Consider the following 19,986-nt stretch of genomic DNA (forward strand, 5'->3'; position numbering starts at 1 on the left):
TTAAGGTAAATAATTAAGTTAAGTTACTATTAATTAAGTAAGTTACATAAATAAAGTAATTAAAGAAATTAAGTAAATTAATGTAATTAAGCAAATTGAGTTACTAAGTTAATGAAGTTAACTAAGTTAATTAAGTAAATTTAAGTGATTGTTAGTTTAATTACTATTAGTTAAGCTAATTAAGTTAGTGTTTAATAATAATTTACACTTAATTATTGTTAATCATATACTATTAAATTAATTATTGGTAATTTAATTATTCTAATTTGATAAAATCTTTAAAGTAATTTATTCAAAGCTAATAAAATTTATTTTTTTAACTAATAAATTTTTTAAATTCTAAAATGGCCATTTCAAACTTTATGGTGTAAAGTGGCCTTTTCAAAATTGAGCAATGTCACATAAACATTCTTTTATTATTTTATTCATTGTCTACTGGATCTATCTACAATGTCTTTAGCATTATATATATTTGTCTTAAAATGGCCTTTCAATCATAATTTGAGGGAAAAATGTCCCTTTTATAATTTTTCATAGTGTAAAGTGAATTTTTTTGGGCAAAATTAAGAGTTGTGGGAGCCGGAAAAAAAATTCCTTATGTAAAATATTATTGGGTCGGTACAAAAACCCGAATCCGCGGCCAAGCCTTTTGGGCTTCTCCGCCCATGAACAGGACTAATTTGTGGGGCCTGTCGGCTTGGCCCAGTCAGTCCTAAAGGGCTTCGAGCCATCTCAGAACCCGGTCGACTCTCCGGTGCAATTGCTTTGTTTCGAGTCTTTTGACTACTGAGCCCTTTCTCCGTAAGTGAGTGGGAACTTTTTTGCTAGGGTTTTGAGCGCTGCTTGCGAGTTAGGCCTTCGAGGGTTTTAGAGATCGCGGAGACTGGTAAAGACTCTATCTCTCTCCTGGATTCACGATGAGCAGATCAGGCCAGCCTCCGGATTTGAAGAAGTATGTAATGGATATTCTCTCCTCCTCTTCTTTTCTCTTATATTTTTCCAACGATTAATTTGTTTTTTTCTCTTTTTCTGTAATGGAACAGGTACATGGACAAGAAGCTTCAGAGTAAGTTTTTGATTTCAGTGTAGTCTTTATTTGTAGTTTCACCTGCCTTTGAACAATCTGTTGTTCTTTGTCTTTTCAAATTTGTAAGGTTAAGGATTTTTTTCCACCAAAAAAATAAAATAAAAATAAAATTGTAAGGTTAGGGATTTTCGTTATGTTGTTGATACTTGGATGAATTGCTTTGAACTGAAAGCTGAAAATTTGCATTTTTTTCTCTTTTTTTGTTGTAGTATGAACAAGAGGTGAGATGTCTGGGTTGTTTTCTCACTTAACACGGAACACCCATTTGCATCTGTTGAAGCTTTTCAAGTGGCATTTTAGCCATGATTAACATTGTGTAATGTGGTTCTGATGAAGATCCGTGGAATTATATGTGTTCTTTATGTGTTAGTCGTGACTCCCTGACTTACTGATTAACATGAGTGTTTTCTCCGATGAAATCCAAACTGCTTAGTCAATTCTCCCAGTTACTATTGCCCTTTTTTGTGTTTTCCGGGGGGCGGGGGGACTGGGGAAGGGAGGGTTGCTAAATGCTGCACTTCTCCCAACCCCTCTCTGAAAATTCTTTATTTAGGAATCTTCGCATGTACATGCATATGATTTCAAAGGTAGATTGGAAGTATGAACTTGTCCAGATTAGCAACTACTTTGATATTAAACCTGCTAAATGAAGTTGAATTAAATAAATGCTGTTTGATGTTATTTATCAAAAAAATAATGTTTTTTGATGTTTCTAGGACGACTTTTTAAGGCATAAAGGGGGCTGGCCTGGGTTTTGTCCTCTTAGTGTTGTCTATGGCCCGGATATCCATATTTTTGTTTTCTAAACAAAAGCATAATGATTTTCACCAAGGTTCCATTTATTTCAATGTAGAGTAGGTAGGAATAGTATTCAACTTGTAAAAATGTCATTTTTATCGTTGCCTGTTTTATTCAAAACTTTGCTTCCAATCCCACCTTTACATGGAAACAAATGCAGCCTAAATAACAAAATCGGAGTGGAAGAGATACAAAACATTCCATTACAAGTCGGTAATCACTATGCTGAAGAGCCAATAACTAATATCAAATAGAATTGTTTTCTACTTTTCTATGCATACAGTGAATCACACTGAAGGTAAGACGAGTGATTTATGTCTCTGAATTATGTGTTGTCATTGGGAAGTAAGCCATGCTGATTGTCCATAACAGCACCCTGTTATCCAAAATATGGCAAGGGGGAGATGCTGCAGTAGGCTTTCCTATGCTTACTGAGTCCTTTCAACTGCCAGCATTCACATAGTACTGGGAAAGCACCAATGAACCCCATAAATTTTCAAAGTATGAGGCCAAGGAAACTGAAGTTATATCATTGTCATGGGTAAATGGTTTGTTGTTGTAGTGAGTAATGACTTGCAAGACACAATATGCGAAACATCCATTTCCCTTCCAACAAGGCTATTCATGATGAGGTATTTCCCAACAAAACAGTACAGACAACAAAAGCAACTGCCACTGCAGGATGTCCATATATGTCTGATAGGAAAAGGGATCTAAAAGGTTCACTGAGCCAAACTGTCAAATCATCAATCGAACAGCTCTGAACTTTTGAAAAAAAACAACTATAGAATCTGGTTTACAATGTTTAAGGGTTAAATCGACCCAGGGGGGCAGTTTGAAAATCATCTTTAAAGCAGTTTGATCCAAGGTGGATCAACTTCTGGTTAAGACTTAGTAATTTGAAGTGCAATTTCAAAGTTATGGATGACTAGGCTAAGTTACACCCACTGTTAGGTAGGGCATCCAGATGAGCGCTGTATCATGTCAGGCCTTAAAAGAATTAAGTAACATCATATTACACCTTATGAGTAAGCGATATAATCTAAAGTTAGAGTTGTTGTTCTTACTTGTGTTGGATGCTTGTTTTGACTTATCTAAGCTAATTCTGTAGACAGTGTTAAGTATTCTTAAGCACTGCTGCTTTTTATCAAGGCACCAAGGATAGTATATTGAAGTGCAATGTCAAGACTGTTTTGACTGTTACATGTTTATCTATGTATGTAGTCAAACGAACATTGCATTATGATGAAGGTCAAAAGAGTCATGCAATGTCATGTTAGAACTTGTGATTTTGTTCTCCTGTTAGATCATTTAATCTAACATTGGAGTTGTGCCTTTTTTGTGTTTGATGCTTGCAGTGGTTTACCATGTGTTTATTGTTTGTCACTATTGTTTCCTCAACTGGACAAATGGACAAGTCTATACAGGGTTAAATGGCCATTTGATATGAATAGATTTTTTGCTGCCCACAAACCTGTCTTGTTTGTCTGAAACTCTGAATTGCACAATTTTGAGACTAGATTCATTTTCAGAGGGCTTGTGATGGCATATTATCATCTTTATTCATGCATTTTTGTGGCAGTAGACAGTTATTGATTTTGATGATAGTTCTAGGACTGTAGATACCAGACCTGCACTAATTCTTCTTTCTTGCAGTCAAGCTGAATGCAAATAGAGTTGTGGTTGGGACTCTCCGTGGATTTGATCAGTTTATGAATCTGGTGGTTGACAACACAGTAGAAGCAAATGGAAATGAGAAAAACGATATAGGGATGGTGGTGGGTTCTGGATGTTTCATCTTTTTGTAGGATTTTTCCCCACTACGACTACTTAACATTGTTTAACTTAGCCCAGCTAATTGGCATGATTTTTTTCTCTGCAGGTCATCAGGGGAAATAGTGTGGTGATGATTGAAGCTCTTGAGCCTGTTAACAAAACGCAGTAGTGTAATTCACCATGGCTACTGCTACAGTAGCATATCAATTGAGAACATTTTCTATTGCATGGAGCTGGTGGCATCTGGTTTAACATATTTTGTAATGAAGGATTAAATGGAAGCTTTATGACTTTAATGTGATGGAGATAATTTCTTTGTGGGTACAGTATGTATATCCTTCAACGTAGATATTATAGATGAATGTTGTACTGGAAAATAGAAATCTGGAATTACCCATATGCAGACGTGAGAGAGCAAGAAGCAGTTATAGTGGCTAAGCAATATCAACCAAGGAACCGAACTAGACCCAATAGGATCTGTCAATGGGTCGGGTCCGACCCGATAGACCCAAACGGTTTGAGCTGGTTGTTCCAGGAACTGGTATTGATGGGTTGGTTCTGGTTTCTGATATTGTCTCAATTATTATTGGTTGGAAACTGGTTTTATCAAGCTTAAATTTATAATATTTTTCCAATCAGATGAATAATTGGGACGATGGTTTCCAACTTCTTACTAGCAATATTTATTAGATATGAATTTTCTAGCATTTGACTCCTTGCATTTAGTCGTACACTTGAAAGATAACCCAAAAAATCGAGGGAATGATTGGATAATTGGTTTATATCGATCCTGCCAGGTTGAGACCACGAATGACATTGCCAGAAATTTACAAGGTGATATTTCCATTTATTCATCAAAAGAGGACTCCCTTTTGAAGCCAGTATGGATTTTGTTTATTTTAATTGGGTCCATTGAGTCAGATCCAAATGTCCCAATAACCAATTGGCAAGGTTCAAAATGTATATTAGCCTATATTAGGCTCATTTCTTTTTTTCTTAGTTTCTTTTTTTAAACCTGGTTTAGAAGGGTTGGTTTAAGGCCTGTTTACCCCCTGAACCAGGTTAAACCCCAAAATACCCCTGTAGGGGCGTATCAGGAAGCCCTCAATACATGTCGAAAATTTAAACCTTGCCAATGGGTTTTATTTTGTGTCTAAAATTACAGATCCTATTGGGTTTAGTTTGGTTTTGGTTCCTTAATTTTTCTTGTTGAGCCACTACTGATTCCAGCCAGGCACAACCCATTGACAGCCCTAGAGAACATCTCCATACCTGTATGTTTTCATTCATGTGGGCCGCAGGTGCCCCACATGCATGTATCAGTGTGCATTGGGGGACATCTCCCATGCTTGTCATTGGTCCGGGAGTTGTTCCTAATACACAATTGGGATGTATTGTGGGGCACATGTGGGGGCGCATATGTGAATTTTTTGGGGGAAAATTGCCAATACTTGGGTGGGACAAAATTAATGACATGACTAAAACGGTCATCATCTTATTTAATTCAGAAATAAAAAAAAAATACAGGTAAATGCATTGCATAGTTACCGGATAAATAACTTACCAAAAAAACGAATGGGGACTAAGTGTAAAATCTTGAGAGAAATATTAAAAATTCCTCTGGGATTTTGAATATAATATAAAAAATGCCTTGCTTACCTGGTTTTTTAACATAACATAGAAGATTTCTTCAGAGCAAGCACTGACTTTCTCTAATTTTATTAAGTAACCAGAAATTCATGTGACTATCTGTTTTAATTATTTTAGTTATCATATTTTACATCATCTATGGGTTTTCCCAAATCATAAAAGGCTATATCTATAATCTACAAGAAAACAGAGTCTGTGCTAATTTAAGTCTCAAATTGTATTAATTGTAAGTCCATAAATATCATAAAATTAAATCTTTCTTTCTCTTCAATGAGCCATATTGCATGGTTTAGTTCATGGTTTGACAGAAGAAAAAAAGAAAGAGTATCTGACCTGTCATGGAAGAATGTTAATACAATTATTTTATTTTATTTTATTATCTATACTATATTTTAAAAAGCAGTTGTCTACATCAGATTTCCTGTATTGCTTCTCAGTTCCCAACCCTTTTAGAAATTTTTTTTTTTATTTTGAATTAAAAAATTAAATATGAAACTATTTAAGTTCACTGAGAACCAATTCAGTTAAGAACATATTTTTAACACTAGCCTATGCATCGCACGGGTCTCTTCTTGTTAATCTAATTTCTAAGTTGCTTAATATGATCTTAAAAATTAAAACTCTTTTATAAACATGGGAAGCGGATTAGTAAACAAAATAAATTGACACCCACTGTTAGAAAAACACTACCTTTGACTTGTCTGACAAAAAACACTTTCCTTTTGATTGAAAAATAAAAAATGCTGTTCAAAATCACATACACTTCAAACAGCATGTAGGGTCTCAACCCTCATGCGGGGTCTTAAATTTTATCCATCCGGCTTACATTAGGGAAGATTGAGACCTGCACAAGTTAACCAAAAAAATTGGTTCAGGATGAATCCTCGGCCCAACACAGACAAATCAGGTCAAATTCTCATCTATGAGCATCGAGGCACAGCCTAAATCTCAAGCCCATGGACGAATTTTACCCAAAAAAAAGTCTATGGACATATCCTAGCCCAATTACCCATAGCTCATAACCATAAGACTGGGCCCTGGACCCTGGGCCCCTACTTTTCTTGCCCTCACAAGTTGGCATTTCAGAGATAAGAAGGAAATTGTGAGGACAAGAAGTGAAAAAATGGGAAGAAACCAGATACACGATTGCACGTAGAGATATGGGAAGAAGAAACTCAAGGAGGCCAACCAGAACCATCAGCCATGGCCTCAACCGTGCCTCTCCCCATCCCAAGCTCTCCTCCGAGTCCGAGCTCTAGCAAATTCCATCACAACCAGAGCCAATTATCTTCAAGCTCAACAATCTCAGCACTTCCCACCAAAACCCAACCACAAGAGCAACAAGTGCTGCCTTCCAATCTCAATGGAAACTCTCAGCTTCTTCTACAGCACCAAAGCTCTTTAAACCCAAAACAGAAAACCCCCACACTTCGGTTCCGTCTCAGCCAATTATGCCAGGAAGGCCGACTGGAGCTCGCTCGCCGCCTCTTCGACACAGTTCCCCGACCCACCACCGTTCTTTGGAACACAATCATAATTGGGTTCATCTGCAATGGCATGCCGGAGGAAGCCCTCCGGTTCTATGTCCGGATGAAGAACACACGCGCCACAAGGTCTGATTCTTATACGTATTCTTCCGCTCTTAAAGCGTGTGCCGAAACCAAGCAATTGAAGTTCGGTAGAGCTGTACATTGTCAGATTCTTCGCTCTCATTCTAATCCCAGTGTAATTGTTAATAATTCGCTTTTGAATATGTACGCTAATTGTTTGAGCCCACCTATTGATAACTCGGCGGAACATATGGGTCAGGGGATCGTGGAATTTTACAAGCTCGACTTAGTACAGAAGTTGTTTGATAGAATGCGTAAGAGAAACGTAGTGGCGTGGAATACAATCATTGCATGGTATGTTAAAACGGGACGGTATGTTGAAGCTATAAGGCAATTTAAGCTGATGTTGAAAATGGGAATAAAACCAACTGTTGTTAGTTTCATTAATGTCTTCCCTGCAGTAGCAGGGATTGGAGATAAAAAGAACTCTGATGTTCTCTATGGTTCACTTGTTAAAATGGGTAATGGGTATGTTGATGATCTGTTTGCTGTTAGTTCAGCAATTTTCATGTATTCAGAGCTTGCTGACATGAATTCTGCAAGGCGGGTTTTTGGTTTGTCTATAGAGAAAAACACAGAAGTTTGGAACACTATGATTGACGGGTATGTTCAGAATGATCATCCCCTTGAAGGCCTCAATCTTTTCCTTCAGGTTTTAGAGATGGATCAGATTGTGCCTGATAGTGTAACTTTTCTCTCTGCTCTTACAGCAGCATCGCAATTGCAACGGCTTGATTTTGGGCAACAGATTCATGCTTTTGTGATTAAGAATTCAATGGCACATTCTATTATTACTTCAAATGCATTAATCGTTATGTATTCAAGGTGTGATTCCATTGAATCTGCCTTCAAAGTCTTTGAGAAGATGTCAGAGAAGAGAGATCTTGTTTCGTGGAATACCATGGTTTCTTCTTTTGTACAGAATGGGTTTGATGATGAAGGATTGATACTGGTATATGAGATGCAGAAGCAAGGGTTCCTGATTGATTATATAACTGCAACAGCTTTGCTTTCAGCAGCATCAAATGTCAAGAATGGGGAAATTGGAAAGCAGACTCATGCTTACCTCTTCAGACATGGGATTCAATTGGAAGGAATGGACAGCTACCTGATAGATATGTATGCCAAGTCGGGTCTGATCAACAATGCAAAACGTCTTTTTGAGTATAATGATGACACTAGAAATAGGGATCAAGTCACATGGAATGCCATGATCTCAGGTTATGTACAGAATGGGTACATTGAGCTTGGTATTACTGTGCTCCGGCAGATGCTCAAGCAAAATGAGATACCTAATGCTGTTACAATTGCATCAATCCTTCCTGCTTGTAATTTAATAGGAGGAATCAGTCTGGGAAGGCAGCTCCATGGATTTGCCTTCCGCCACTTAGTGGACCAAAATGTATTTGTTGGCACTGCTCTTATAGACATGTATTCAAAATGTGGCGCCATTGATTATGCTGAAAAAGTGTTTGCTAGCCTACATGAGAAAAATTCAGTCACATACACTACCATGATATTAGGCTATGGCCAACATGGACTGGGTTCAAAAGCTCTTTCTCTGTTTCAGTCAATGTGTCACTCTGGCATGAAACCTGATGCAATCACTTTTGTTGCAATTTTGTCAGCATGCAGTTATGCAGGCTTTGTTGATGAAGGTCTCCAGATATTTGAATCAATGGAGAGGGAGCATATGATTCAGCCTACAACTGAACACTATTGTTGTTTTGTTGACATGTTAGGGAGGGCAGGAAGAGTGGAGGAAGCTTACGAGTTTGTCAAGGAACTAGGAAATGAGGGTAACGTGGTCGGAATCTGGGGGTCACTTCTAGGAGCTTGTAGGATTCATGGAAATTTTGAATTGGGCAAAGTAATTGCTACAAAGCTGCTTGAAATGGAGAAAGAGAATGGCATGGCTGGCTATCATGTTTTGTTGTCAAATATATATGCTGAGGAGGGGAAGTGGGAGGATGTTGATGAAGTGCGGAAGAGTATGAAAGAGAAGGGTTTGAGGAAGGAGGCTGGTTGCAGTTGGATTGAGGTTGGTGGTGTTGTGAACAGGTTCATGTCTGGGGATCAAAATCACTCTCAGTCTGGTGCTATATATGCAAAGTTGGAAGAATTGTCCGAGGAGATGAAGATTGCTGGTTATAGACCTCTCATTTGTAATATGGGCAGTATTTCTGAATCTGATGACTGAACCAAGGGCGTATTGGTAAATTTTGATGGCAATTGCAATAACAGATGGGAATAATTAAATTCTTGGTTTAATGAGCTGCAGGATGATGACCTCTACCGGATGGATTGGTAATGGATAGTATGAGTTTTGAGCATCGGGTTTGAGCTGGTATCGTATGTTGGCTGTCATACATGCAGGATGGTTGATCCAACTCAGGTTTCTGCAGGCTAATGGCTATATCAATGGCTATCGTTTTTTATAAGGGGAAGTTAGACAAATCCGTTTCCACAATTCACTTAGTGACCGAACATTGCAGGTTGTTGTACATGATAGATGGTTGATCAAACATGGAAGGGGAGGAAATGGACTTATTGTTGAAGCCAGTCCATGTGGATGGTCTACTCTGCAATAAGTTATCTAACATTGGACAGCAATATCTGAATGCTTCTTAGCAGTGAGGTGGGGTCTGCAACTATTGACACTTAACTGGCAATGCTATGACATAAAGCACTATTTTGTTTAGCTATGTTGTCATCACACAGTCCAGTTTTTGTATTGTGATAATGTGCAAGTACCAATTTGAGGGTAACCATTGCCCAATGCTACAAATGTGATTAATTATTTACAACGGTTGGGTTGCTTCATTGTGACCTGGGTGATCAGGGTACAAATCATGGAAACAGCCTCTGTGTATCTATAGGGGTAAGGCTGCTTACATCTGTCCCTCCCCAGACTCCGCCTGCATTGACGAGAGCATTGTACACACTGGGTTGCCCTTGTATGCTAGATAACTTCATCAAATTGTAAAGCTGTAATTTTGCTAAAGTGCTTCTCCCTTTTGGTCGAAAGTCATTTTATTTATGGATACCATATAGAAAGGAGCTTTTAGGCTTTTTTAGTTTTTAATGATCACGCCTAAAAATTGGGTCGATTCCTAATTTCCAGATTTTTCATAGTTCAGTGTAGGCACTTGGGGAAATGTCCCCTCACGACCAGGGATCAACTCCTCCCTCAACCAAGAAAATTTAACCAACTTTTCTTGGCCAACACCAATCTAAATTGAACCAAAGACTTTCTTATCCCATTCCAAAGATTACCAATGGTTAGTCAGCCTATTCTAAGGTTCAATATGATTAGATTTGTGCCCATAGCTAATGCACATGATCTATTTACATTTCATGAAAATAAAAAAACTATAGTAGACATTCGAATGACTTTCTTGTGCATATGCCTTGTTCTTTTTCAGAAATACTAAACAAATCATGAATGTTTTTGAGTAGCTTTAATCATGTTCTCTTGCAAACCAACTGAATGATACATACTAACATGAAAATGCTTAAGCTCGAGCTTTGACTATAAGAACTTAAACACATAATTAGCTTTAATATTCCAGGTGTGTTTGTAATCAATAAAACACATTTGACATTGACCCATAGTCGACATGGTTGGGTTTAAAAGAATTTATGTATGTATTTTTATATATTCATCTCTTATTGGGTTTTATAGTTCAAATTAAGAGTATAATTTATTGAAAATATGTACAACTTTCATTTACAACTCTAAAAGTACATATTTTATACATGCACACATGTATATATAATTAGAAAAAAGAATATATTTTATATAAATATAAATATATATACATAAGGTCTCAACCCAAGTTTAAGTCAGGCATGATTTTCTTTTTTTTTTTTTTTTTGACCCAGGCCCAACCTGCAACCCTAAAATTCAAGCCCAACTTGGGGTAAAACTTAGGTTGGGTTGGGTCATACTTGGGTTAGGTCTGCCCAAGTTCCACCCCTGCTTGATCATGGAAGGTCAACTAATTAAAGCATTTGCAAATTATAGGGATGTTTTAATTTGCAAACTAAAGGGTAGTCTTAGTACATAAGTAAAATCCTTAGGGACATTTAGGTAAATGACCCTAATTTTATTTTGAGATAATCTGGATTTTGGTGAATTTTCATTGGTTAGTGACTTAGTGTAGCATAAGGCAAGAGCGCAAGTGATCTACATGGAAGAAACAAGGGAAACTGCATATATGGACAACTTTTAGGTGTTAGTATCAATTGCAGATATGGGGAAATGGGAATAATATGAGGTGGGCAAATTTTACAAGAAAATAGAAAAAAAAAAAGGCGGGCACTAGGGCCCATTCCCCACATATTGTATTAAATGGAGATCGTATAACGCCTTGCAATACCAAAAATTGCCCCTATCTCATGTGCTTTTAATTCTAATATACAGTACACCATCTCCCTCTCTCTCTCTCTCTCTCCCTGTCTATAGAGAGTGGTTCTCAATCCCTAAATACAGAGGACGTTCTAAGAATAAGGGAACCTGGAACTGCTCTTCATTCCAACAAATTTCAGCACACAATAATTTGATGATTCTTTTGAGGTTTATTTCATCTGGTTGGTATGATATTTTCCTTATCTTGTTATATCTGATTTCTATTTTCCATTAAATTCTTTATATTATTTCTTTGTTTTCTTTTCTAGGTTAGCATATATTTTCAGTACTTTGGCTCACAAAGTTGAAGGGAAGCAGGGGAAAAAATGAAGTATTTATTTTCCTTCTCTTGTGTGCTTGCATGTGATTTTGCTCTTGATTCTCATCCACTTCTTCTATTTCTTGGATAATGAGTAATGCAGAAAGTATGGAGTGATATGTTTCCCATTTTCCAATCTTCGTAGACATTTCATTCATTTCTCTCTTTTAATCTTTGATTACAGCAACTATAGCTGCTTCATTCTAGTTGTCCTCATCTCAAGCCCCAACCAAAGATAACTCTTTTCTTTATTGAAAAGGTAATTATAGAACACATTCTTTGCATTAACTAGTTGTATGTTCCCATAATGAGACAACAATTTGGTAAAAGGTTTTGTAGATGTAACCATTCCCTGACATTTAAGTTATGTTCCTGATATTAGAAAATTAAATGTATATATCACAATGCAATAGCTTGCTTTTTTTATTGCTCAGCTTTCCTATGACGAATATGAATAAAATATAATCTAGGTTTCCTCTTTCCTCTAATTGTAATTTAATTTTTATTTATTTATTCAAGCTTTTCATTTTTAAATTAGAACCACCATGAATATACAAAGCCAATGAAGCTACATGCAAATGGATCTTCTATATGTTTGTTTTAGTCCTATAGGTTGGGGAGCTCCTACAAAGCTGAACTTCATTTCATAATACAAGAACTTAAAGTGGCTAGAAATGTCATATTTGAGAGGATGTAAATAGAAGGGGATTCACATGCATAATTCTAAAATGAATATTACCAAAATACCACTATACCATCATAAGTCTTATCATAGCCAAAATTCTTTATTGGCTACCATAATTTTATGAAGCTATTTGATTGGTCAAATCCCCATACTAGTTAATTGAATTAACTAGTTGCAACTAATAAAAAAATACTAAAGATAACATAAAGGTTGCAAGCTAACAATATTTTGAGAAGAAGAAAGTGGGATATCAAAGATTGAAATGGCTGCACATTCTGTAATTTACAATAGAAAGGATGTTTTAACAAAGGGTCATAAGGCTAAAACTTGCTAAAATTTACATCAATAAATGTACTCCAACATTCAAGATCACTAGGGTAAAAATCCTACTATTAGTTTACCTATAAAAAAAATTTGTTATAAGTTATAATAGAATACAAATACATCTTAGAAAAGCCTTTAAGACAAACCTTTGTTATGGCATATGGTAGAAAACATAAACAACTAAAATAAATAATGGATACTTATAAAAAAAAAAAAAAACAGAATAAATATTGGAGTTGATGATATTCAAGTAAGATTTTTAGTAAGAATCTAAGGTCATCTAATGACAAAGCAAAGTGACAACAGGGGGTAAGTTATGGGGTTGAAATGTGTTGGAAACTTACCAATCAATATTGAAATGGACTCAAAGAGAAGTGCTCAATGTGTTAATTTCCAATTTATCTCTAAATTCAAAAAATTGGACTAATATAATGGAAGAGACAATAAACTGCCAAAACATACATTAGTCCAAATTCTTGAAGGTAGGAATTATTTGATCCAACACTTCAGCTTTGTAAAGATTTGAGAGGAAAAATCTAAAAACTAAAACTATCAATAAAAAAAAGAAGAAAATCTACCATATAAACTCAATGATTTGGCCTAAGTATTAATCCCAGTCTAATAGGAAACTTATGTTGCAAATCATATGTGGTAGATTATTCACCTCTAGAACCCAGACTCGAAAATCATCCTTGGAAAACACCAGGTGAGGTTGAAATTCTTATAGAAATATGAGTAAAGCTCTCTCATTACTTTGTAGTGCAAGAATAGGTCGGTTGTCGTTTCCCTATCACACCTACATAATACATAGTTTTTATATTGTAAGGGTACACCTCTTTTAAGCAAGTATCTTTGGTCAAACATTTGCCTAGAATAGTAGTCCATAATAGAAATGCAGCTTACCTGAGGTAATCACATTGCTAATTAAGGGAGACTTGAGTTCTGAACATTACAAATCTTGTAAAAAGATGTAACAAATCCACTTTACAAATCAGTCCCTCTATACCACTCTTTATTCTTGAATCAATTGGTTCATTAGTAATTAATACTCTATCTAATATTTGTCTTTTGTGGACAAAAGTCCCTTGGGAAGATGAGAAAATCGTTCCAATTGGACAACAAATTTGCAAGTATTTTGCAAAAGCTTCCAACTAAGAATAGCACCACCTCTTTCAATTTTCTCCATTCATATATTTGACTTTTTTTTTTTTTTCTTTTTCTTTTTTGCTTCATGGGACTACACAATAAGGGGTAGCCCATCCCTATCCCCGATTTTCTTTAAATACATGTGTAATAAAGTAATACTAGTAGAAAGGCCCATGCTAAGCACAGGCAAAGAAGATAAAGAGAAAACTAAACAAGAATTATGGGCAGTACCTTCTTCATATAAGTGAAAGTTCGGTGCTTAGCACAAGACAACAAAGAGTATTGAAATAAACTAAGAAAACAAATTTATAAGAGTATTACATTTCAACCACATAGAAAAAATATAATAAAAAGGATTGTTATGTCTTTTTCATTAAGAGTATAGAAAGTTAAAGAAAGTGTAGGTAGGGTAAGGCTTACGGAGGAGTGGTTTCTTTGAAAAACAAAGAAAGGCTATAAATTAGGGCGAGAGTGGATTTCAAACTAGGGTGTTGGGTTTGAGGGGTAGAGTTGGGAGTCTAAGGCTAAGGGTGCTCGAGTGCTGAATGAATTTCAATACGAAGAAGATCTCTACTTATGGAGGAGATCTTGAGATCCTAAAAGGTAGGAGATGAAGATGCTCATCTCTTATTAGGAAAGGGGATATTGTGTTTACTATCAATCATTAAGTGCACCACTGGGGTTTTGCCACGTGTCTTGTGGGGATCTTTCTGAGGGAAGTCTTTTCTTTCACTTAGGAGCCCTTATTACTCACGTGTGCTATCACATCTTGTCTGCCTTATTTGATCGATGTGGCGCTAGTGACGTCACCACCCAGTGGGCAATGTCTTGTTAGTCCTATGTGGCGTTTTGCCGCGTTCCATAACGAGTCATGGGTTTATCGCAGGTCTGAGCATGTCCAAGCCTCACTGCGGGTTCGGCCCAGGTTTCCCTTGGCTCAGGCTACGAATGGGCTCGTCGAGGGCGTGCGATAAACTACGGGTTTATCGTGGTTCTACAATGCATGCTATGAGTTCATCGCAGTCTTGTGGTGCATCGCAGGTTCATCACAGCAAGAAGGCTGGTTGTAGGCTGTTCGTATGCAACCACGTGGTATCAATTCAGTCTTTAATGTTCTCTGAGGGTCTGAGTGGGCACTATATACCTATAGAGAGTATCATTGTTCCTGAAAAACGAAAGAGTATCATTGGACTTGAAAGAAATAGTGGTCATTGTAGTGGAAATCATCATTAATTCCACTTTTGAGAGTGACTACCCTCTCCAAAAATTGTTTTTCTTTTTCCACCCGAAATATAAGAAATAATTAATGAGAAATTGCATTTATGTTGCAATGATAACGTTTTCTGAAAGGGTGATTGAATGTTGAATGACTTTTCACCTGGGTACCAAGCGAGAAAACTACAGGGTGCACTAGCGCACATAGGCAAACAAGCAACGGACTGAGCGCTAATGCGCGAAAGCCGTTGCGCTAACATTAAGAAAACGGATGCGCATTAGTGTAACTCCATGAGCGTTGACGCGCGAAAGCCGTTGCGCTAACACACATCCAGCAAGCAATGGCGCTGCTCGATCTAGCGCGCTAGCGCGCGCATCTGTTTTTCAGCTAGGTGGGACTACCTTATGATTTTTGTGTGTTTGTTTCAATTATAGGAATTGGCTCCCTAATGGTAAGCGTAGTTGAAATAAAAAATATTAATAAATATTTGATTTGTAAAAAATAGCAAGAAGCAAAGTAAAATGAGGAGAGAATAGGAAGAATAAAGAAATGATACTTGGCTCTCTAATGTAGATAGGCATTCCAAGTGTAGAATTTGATGAAGCAATAAGACTTTTAAGCACAAAAAATAGGAAATAAGTATAAACATGCACTTAAATATATTTAAATGTACTACCTTGTTGGTGTGCTTACTTAGAGGAGTTTGAATCTTGTTAATTTCTTGAAAAAGTTGTAAACTTTCTTCGGCCCAATCAACATTAATTATAAAACTAATAACAAAAGAGCTTTGTCTTGGTGGTTAAACAATGAAAGTGTAGGGTTTCCAAAGGCATTCATGAGTCAATTGATTTAAGGCTTCAACTGGGTTTTCTTGTGAAAAATATATTAATAAAATAAATTACTTATCATAAGGAATTAGCTTTAAGAAAAAACACAAAAAAAGCAAGTGTAATTTTCTTAACTTGAGAAAGTAATTCTTTAACATGTGAAATGGGTTTCCCAAATATAAACTCAACTTGCTTGTCGAAGATAATGAACGGTTTCTTGCCACTATAGTCTTGTAGATGAATGCATACCTTATACCTACAAATTGATTGTACTTTTATGTTACATTATATCAAAAAATTGAATAGGATAATGTGATTATAATTACCTTGGCAAAGTACTTGCAGGGGATAAGTTACAATGATGGCAATTATAAACTTCATTAATGGGATAACTTTTCGCTTGCAAGTAAGGCACGATGCATATCAGAAGCCTTGTTCTATGTCAATGTAGGCAATATATACGGGTATCCGATATCTAATGCCATAATTCTAAATAATAAAGTGTTTAGTTATAGATATAATCATATATAAAATTGTAATGTGCATAAATATGTTATTAGTGTTTTTATCATACTTCAAGAGGATTGGTACCTGTGTCACTTAATTGTGAGAGAGTTGAATTGAGACAAATTTATTGGTTGTGCAAAGGCAACTTAATGAGAGAATGTACCAATGTTTTGATAATATCTAAGCATTCTCTAAGCATTATCATCAACTATAATCCTATATAATTAGAACTATTGAATATGCAATGGTATGTATTTAAAAGAATATTATAGATATTATAAATGCATTGCAGTTGTTTTATTTACTATGGAATGTTGTTACTTTTATAGATGAGGCAACAAGTACAACGAAACACTCATCAATTTGTGGTAGTTGATTTTCCTCAATTTGTGCATAAGAGTCCCAAAGTGTGACTGTGATTGGCAGCATGCTATATTATATATAAAAAAATAATTTGCAAATTAATGTTTAGAATTATATATTAATAATTTTAGAGAACTAGAGATGTACAACTTGTCGAATAGAAGAATGTCTCTTCATCGAACTTGGGGAAAGGGTTGTTAATGTGCTTGAATGAATGGCTAATCCAATAACATCTTGTTATAAAAAATGAAAACACAAATTAATTTATCATACGTGCCTTTAAATACAAATGTAAATAAAACCGAAATAGAGGAAACTTTATAATCATACCAATGAAAATTTTATTACACTGATAGATGTGCAGATTTTGAAAATAAATGAAACTGTACTTATAAAGAGATATCTCAGGTGCAGATTCTGATACTTCCACTAAAGATGACTTGCTTGTAAATTGCATAGGGAGGTCACCCCTAATTATTGTATACTCAGAATTTACTTGTTTCACATGCAAGTTAGTGATCGAATAAACATTGCCTTCAATAATTTTCTCTAAAAATTTCTCTAATTCTTCGATGTACATTTTGATCTCTATATCATCACCCTACAAAAATGTTCATATAAACACGAAAATTAAAATAAAATTGAAAAGGTGTAGTTAGTTTGAAAAAATAATGCAATGTTCAAAAAGCAAATCCTAGGACATTATAAGACGTGCATTGCAATCAATAAGGATCATCCTACAAATTTTTGTTGTTTTGTTTCACCTTTGGAATGTATGTATCCTAAGATTTCTGATAAGCCTACTTCTAAAGTCCCAATAAGGCCTTTGAGTGTAAAGGTATCGTACTGGAGTTGACTTGAATGACATTCTATTACACCAGAAATAAACAAGATTAGTATGTTGCTACATAAGAAAAAAAAATGAAATAAGAACAATAATTAAAGGGAAAAGCAATAAATCAACATTTATGTTATTATGATTGCCTTGGAAGCAGTTCATTTAAAACTTCTTTGTAAACAACATTCTTGGTATAACCTTGCAACTGCAGCTCTTTATTTATTACTAAAATTTTGAGCTCTAACTTTGATGACACTCTAGATATTGCAACATATAGTTGCCCATGGTAGAAGACTAGATTTTATAAGTAAATCCCAACATGTTTCAAGGTTTGCCCCTGACTTTTCACTACAAGAAAATAGGCTTATAGCTACGAACAAAACCGTAGCTATAAAGGTAGAAAACTGTAGCTATAGGTCTATAGCTACGGACTAACTACAGTCAAGAAACGGTAGCTACAGTCACGGTGGCTATAGGCAATAGCTATGACGGACTGCATCCGTAGCTATAATTAACCTATAGCTACGGTTTGTTCCTATAGCTAAAGCCTAACTTAAATAATTACATACACATTTGTACCTACGGTTTTGAAGTTATCCATAACTACAGATTTGACTTTTTAGCTACAAAATTTGCATTTATAGCTACTGAGCCAAATTGTCCGTAGCAAAAGGCATCAATCTATAGCTACGGATATTAACCGGCCATAGCTAGAAAAAAAAAAATTACCTATAGCTACGGTTGATGCTATTAGTAGCAAAAGAACAACAATCTAAGTAAAAAACCTTTAGCAACGGTTTTCTTTGACTGTAGCTAAAACACCTTCATCAACAAAAACATACTAAATTTTTACTTTATTTATTTGAAACCTACTTTAATGCAAGCACAACTAATTGACAATATAAGATGGAACTTGAATTTAAAATTTCATTAAAAGGTTCTTGAATACATGAACTATATCTCAAAGTGCTTTAACATCCATGTGTTTGCTACAAATTCAATGTTCTTAAATACATGAAACTCAATCCAAAAAAAATGGCATGTAAAATTTGATCAAATGTCTCCATCCACACGTGGAGTATCCTCCTTTACCATGTTCAACCCATAAGAAAATAATAGAAAATAATAGAAAATAAGTTAGAAATCACATTTTTGGAGATATAAAATCATATATGAAAATTTAATTAAGTATATATGGAATATAAACTCTTGCCTACTTTCCAAGCCTAATGTTAAACAAATGACAAATGTAAGGATTGAGATCAAACACATCTTTTATGAATTTCAGATTTTCGCTAAACACAACAATGTTTATGAATTCAATGTGGGGCCCAGCTATGTTGAAGTAAATCCTTGAACTTGAAATTTTTTAGGTCATTGAACTTGAAAACTGCTATTTAATCTTGGTAGGCTGAGGCATTTGGGTCCAAATTCTATAATGATTTAATGCAAAATTAAAGAAATCTTCTTCGTTTCACATGATGTAATATTACATTCTTGGTGTGCATACAAGTTCAACATCAATGTTTTCTTCTTCTTTTTTCTTTATCAATGACAAAGTCCATAGGATTTTTATTGATATAGAAAGATGAAAGCTCCTGTTATTTTAAGATTAACTGAAAAACATCTAGTAGCAAGAACAATTCAAGAACTATGTGAAACATGGCAGGCAACACCTTTAGCAGAATTCTTAACTTGTTTATTGATCTCAACTCTCATACAGACTCCAGTCTGTTAATCCCATCTTTAGAAGGGGATTCTGAAGTGAACAATGGAACTTCACAATCATTCATACACACAAAAAAAGAGGTAAGATACTTTAGCATTGTAGAACTACAGCAAAGACATGGAGTATTTGATGGGGGAATAAATGCTAGAGCTTTTAAGAATAACATACAACAGGTGGAAGATATATTTGACCTCATAGGGTGGTTCATTAGGTTGAATAGGGAGGAAACCAAGGGAATTCCTATGGACTCAATCTTGAAAGGAGGGCCCGTTGTAGCTGATTGTTCTCAAAGAAGAGAACATACTCATCATCTTTGGGTACCAGTGGGAGAATTATGATGGCTGTTGCTATTGTAATCCAGGACTAGTGGGAGAATCCAACTCATTGAGAGCATAAATGCTTGCCATTTTGCAAGGTTTGAGGCTAGGCCACTCTTCCAATTACAACAATCTGGTATCTGGTTGTAGAAGTCAACTAACATGTGGTAATTTCTTAGTTCATTTCTGTAACATTTTATCAGCAAAGGTAATTTTATTAAGAAAAATGAGATGAGAAATAGTACAGAAATTGAGTAGCCTCGGATACCCCACTAAGACTTCATGGTGACACCAAGCTTTTGATCATTCAAGCAGGTACTGATAATTTTCTTGATAGGTTCATAACAAAACCACATTTGCGGGTAGGAGAATCAGTGTTCTTG

The 19,986-nt window shown here is 35.6% G+C and overlaps 2 protein-coding genes across 2 annotated transcripts; both read left to right on the forward strand.

Moving 5' to 3' along the window:
- The first annotated feature begins 807 nt into the window (after positions 1–807).
- LOC148873607 (putative small nuclear ribonucleoprotein G) lies at positions 808–4,038 on the forward strand. Its single transcript, XM_088978354.1, has 4 exons — positions 808–952; positions 1,044–1,066; positions 3,542–3,663; positions 3,768–4,038. The coding sequence occupies exons 1-4, from the start codon at positions 918–920 to the stop codon at positions 3,828–3,830; spliced, it is 243 nt and encodes an 80-aa protein (XP_088834480.1). The 5' UTR covers positions 808–917; the 3' UTR covers positions 3,831–4,038.
- A 2,388-nt stretch (positions 4,039–6,426) lies between these two features.
- Positions 6,427–9,978, forward strand: LOC148873608 (Tetratricopeptide repeat (TPR)-like superfamily protein). Its single transcript, XM_088942323.1, has one exon. The coding sequence runs from the start codon at positions 6,515–6,517 to the stop codon at positions 9,119–9,121; it is 2,607 nt and encodes an 868-aa protein (XP_088798449.1). The 5' UTR covers positions 6,427–6,514; the 3' UTR covers positions 9,122–9,978.
- Positions 9,979–19,986: the final 10,008 nt, after the last annotated feature.

This window comes from Nelumbo lutea, chromosome 1 (genome assembly GCF_056320005.1).
Source record: "Nelumbo lutea isolate HS-2025 chromosome 1, American lotus-T2T, whole genome shotgun sequence".
NCBI lineage: Eukaryota > Viridiplantae > Streptophyta > Magnoliopsida > Proteales > Nelumbonaceae > Nelumbo > Nelumbo lutea.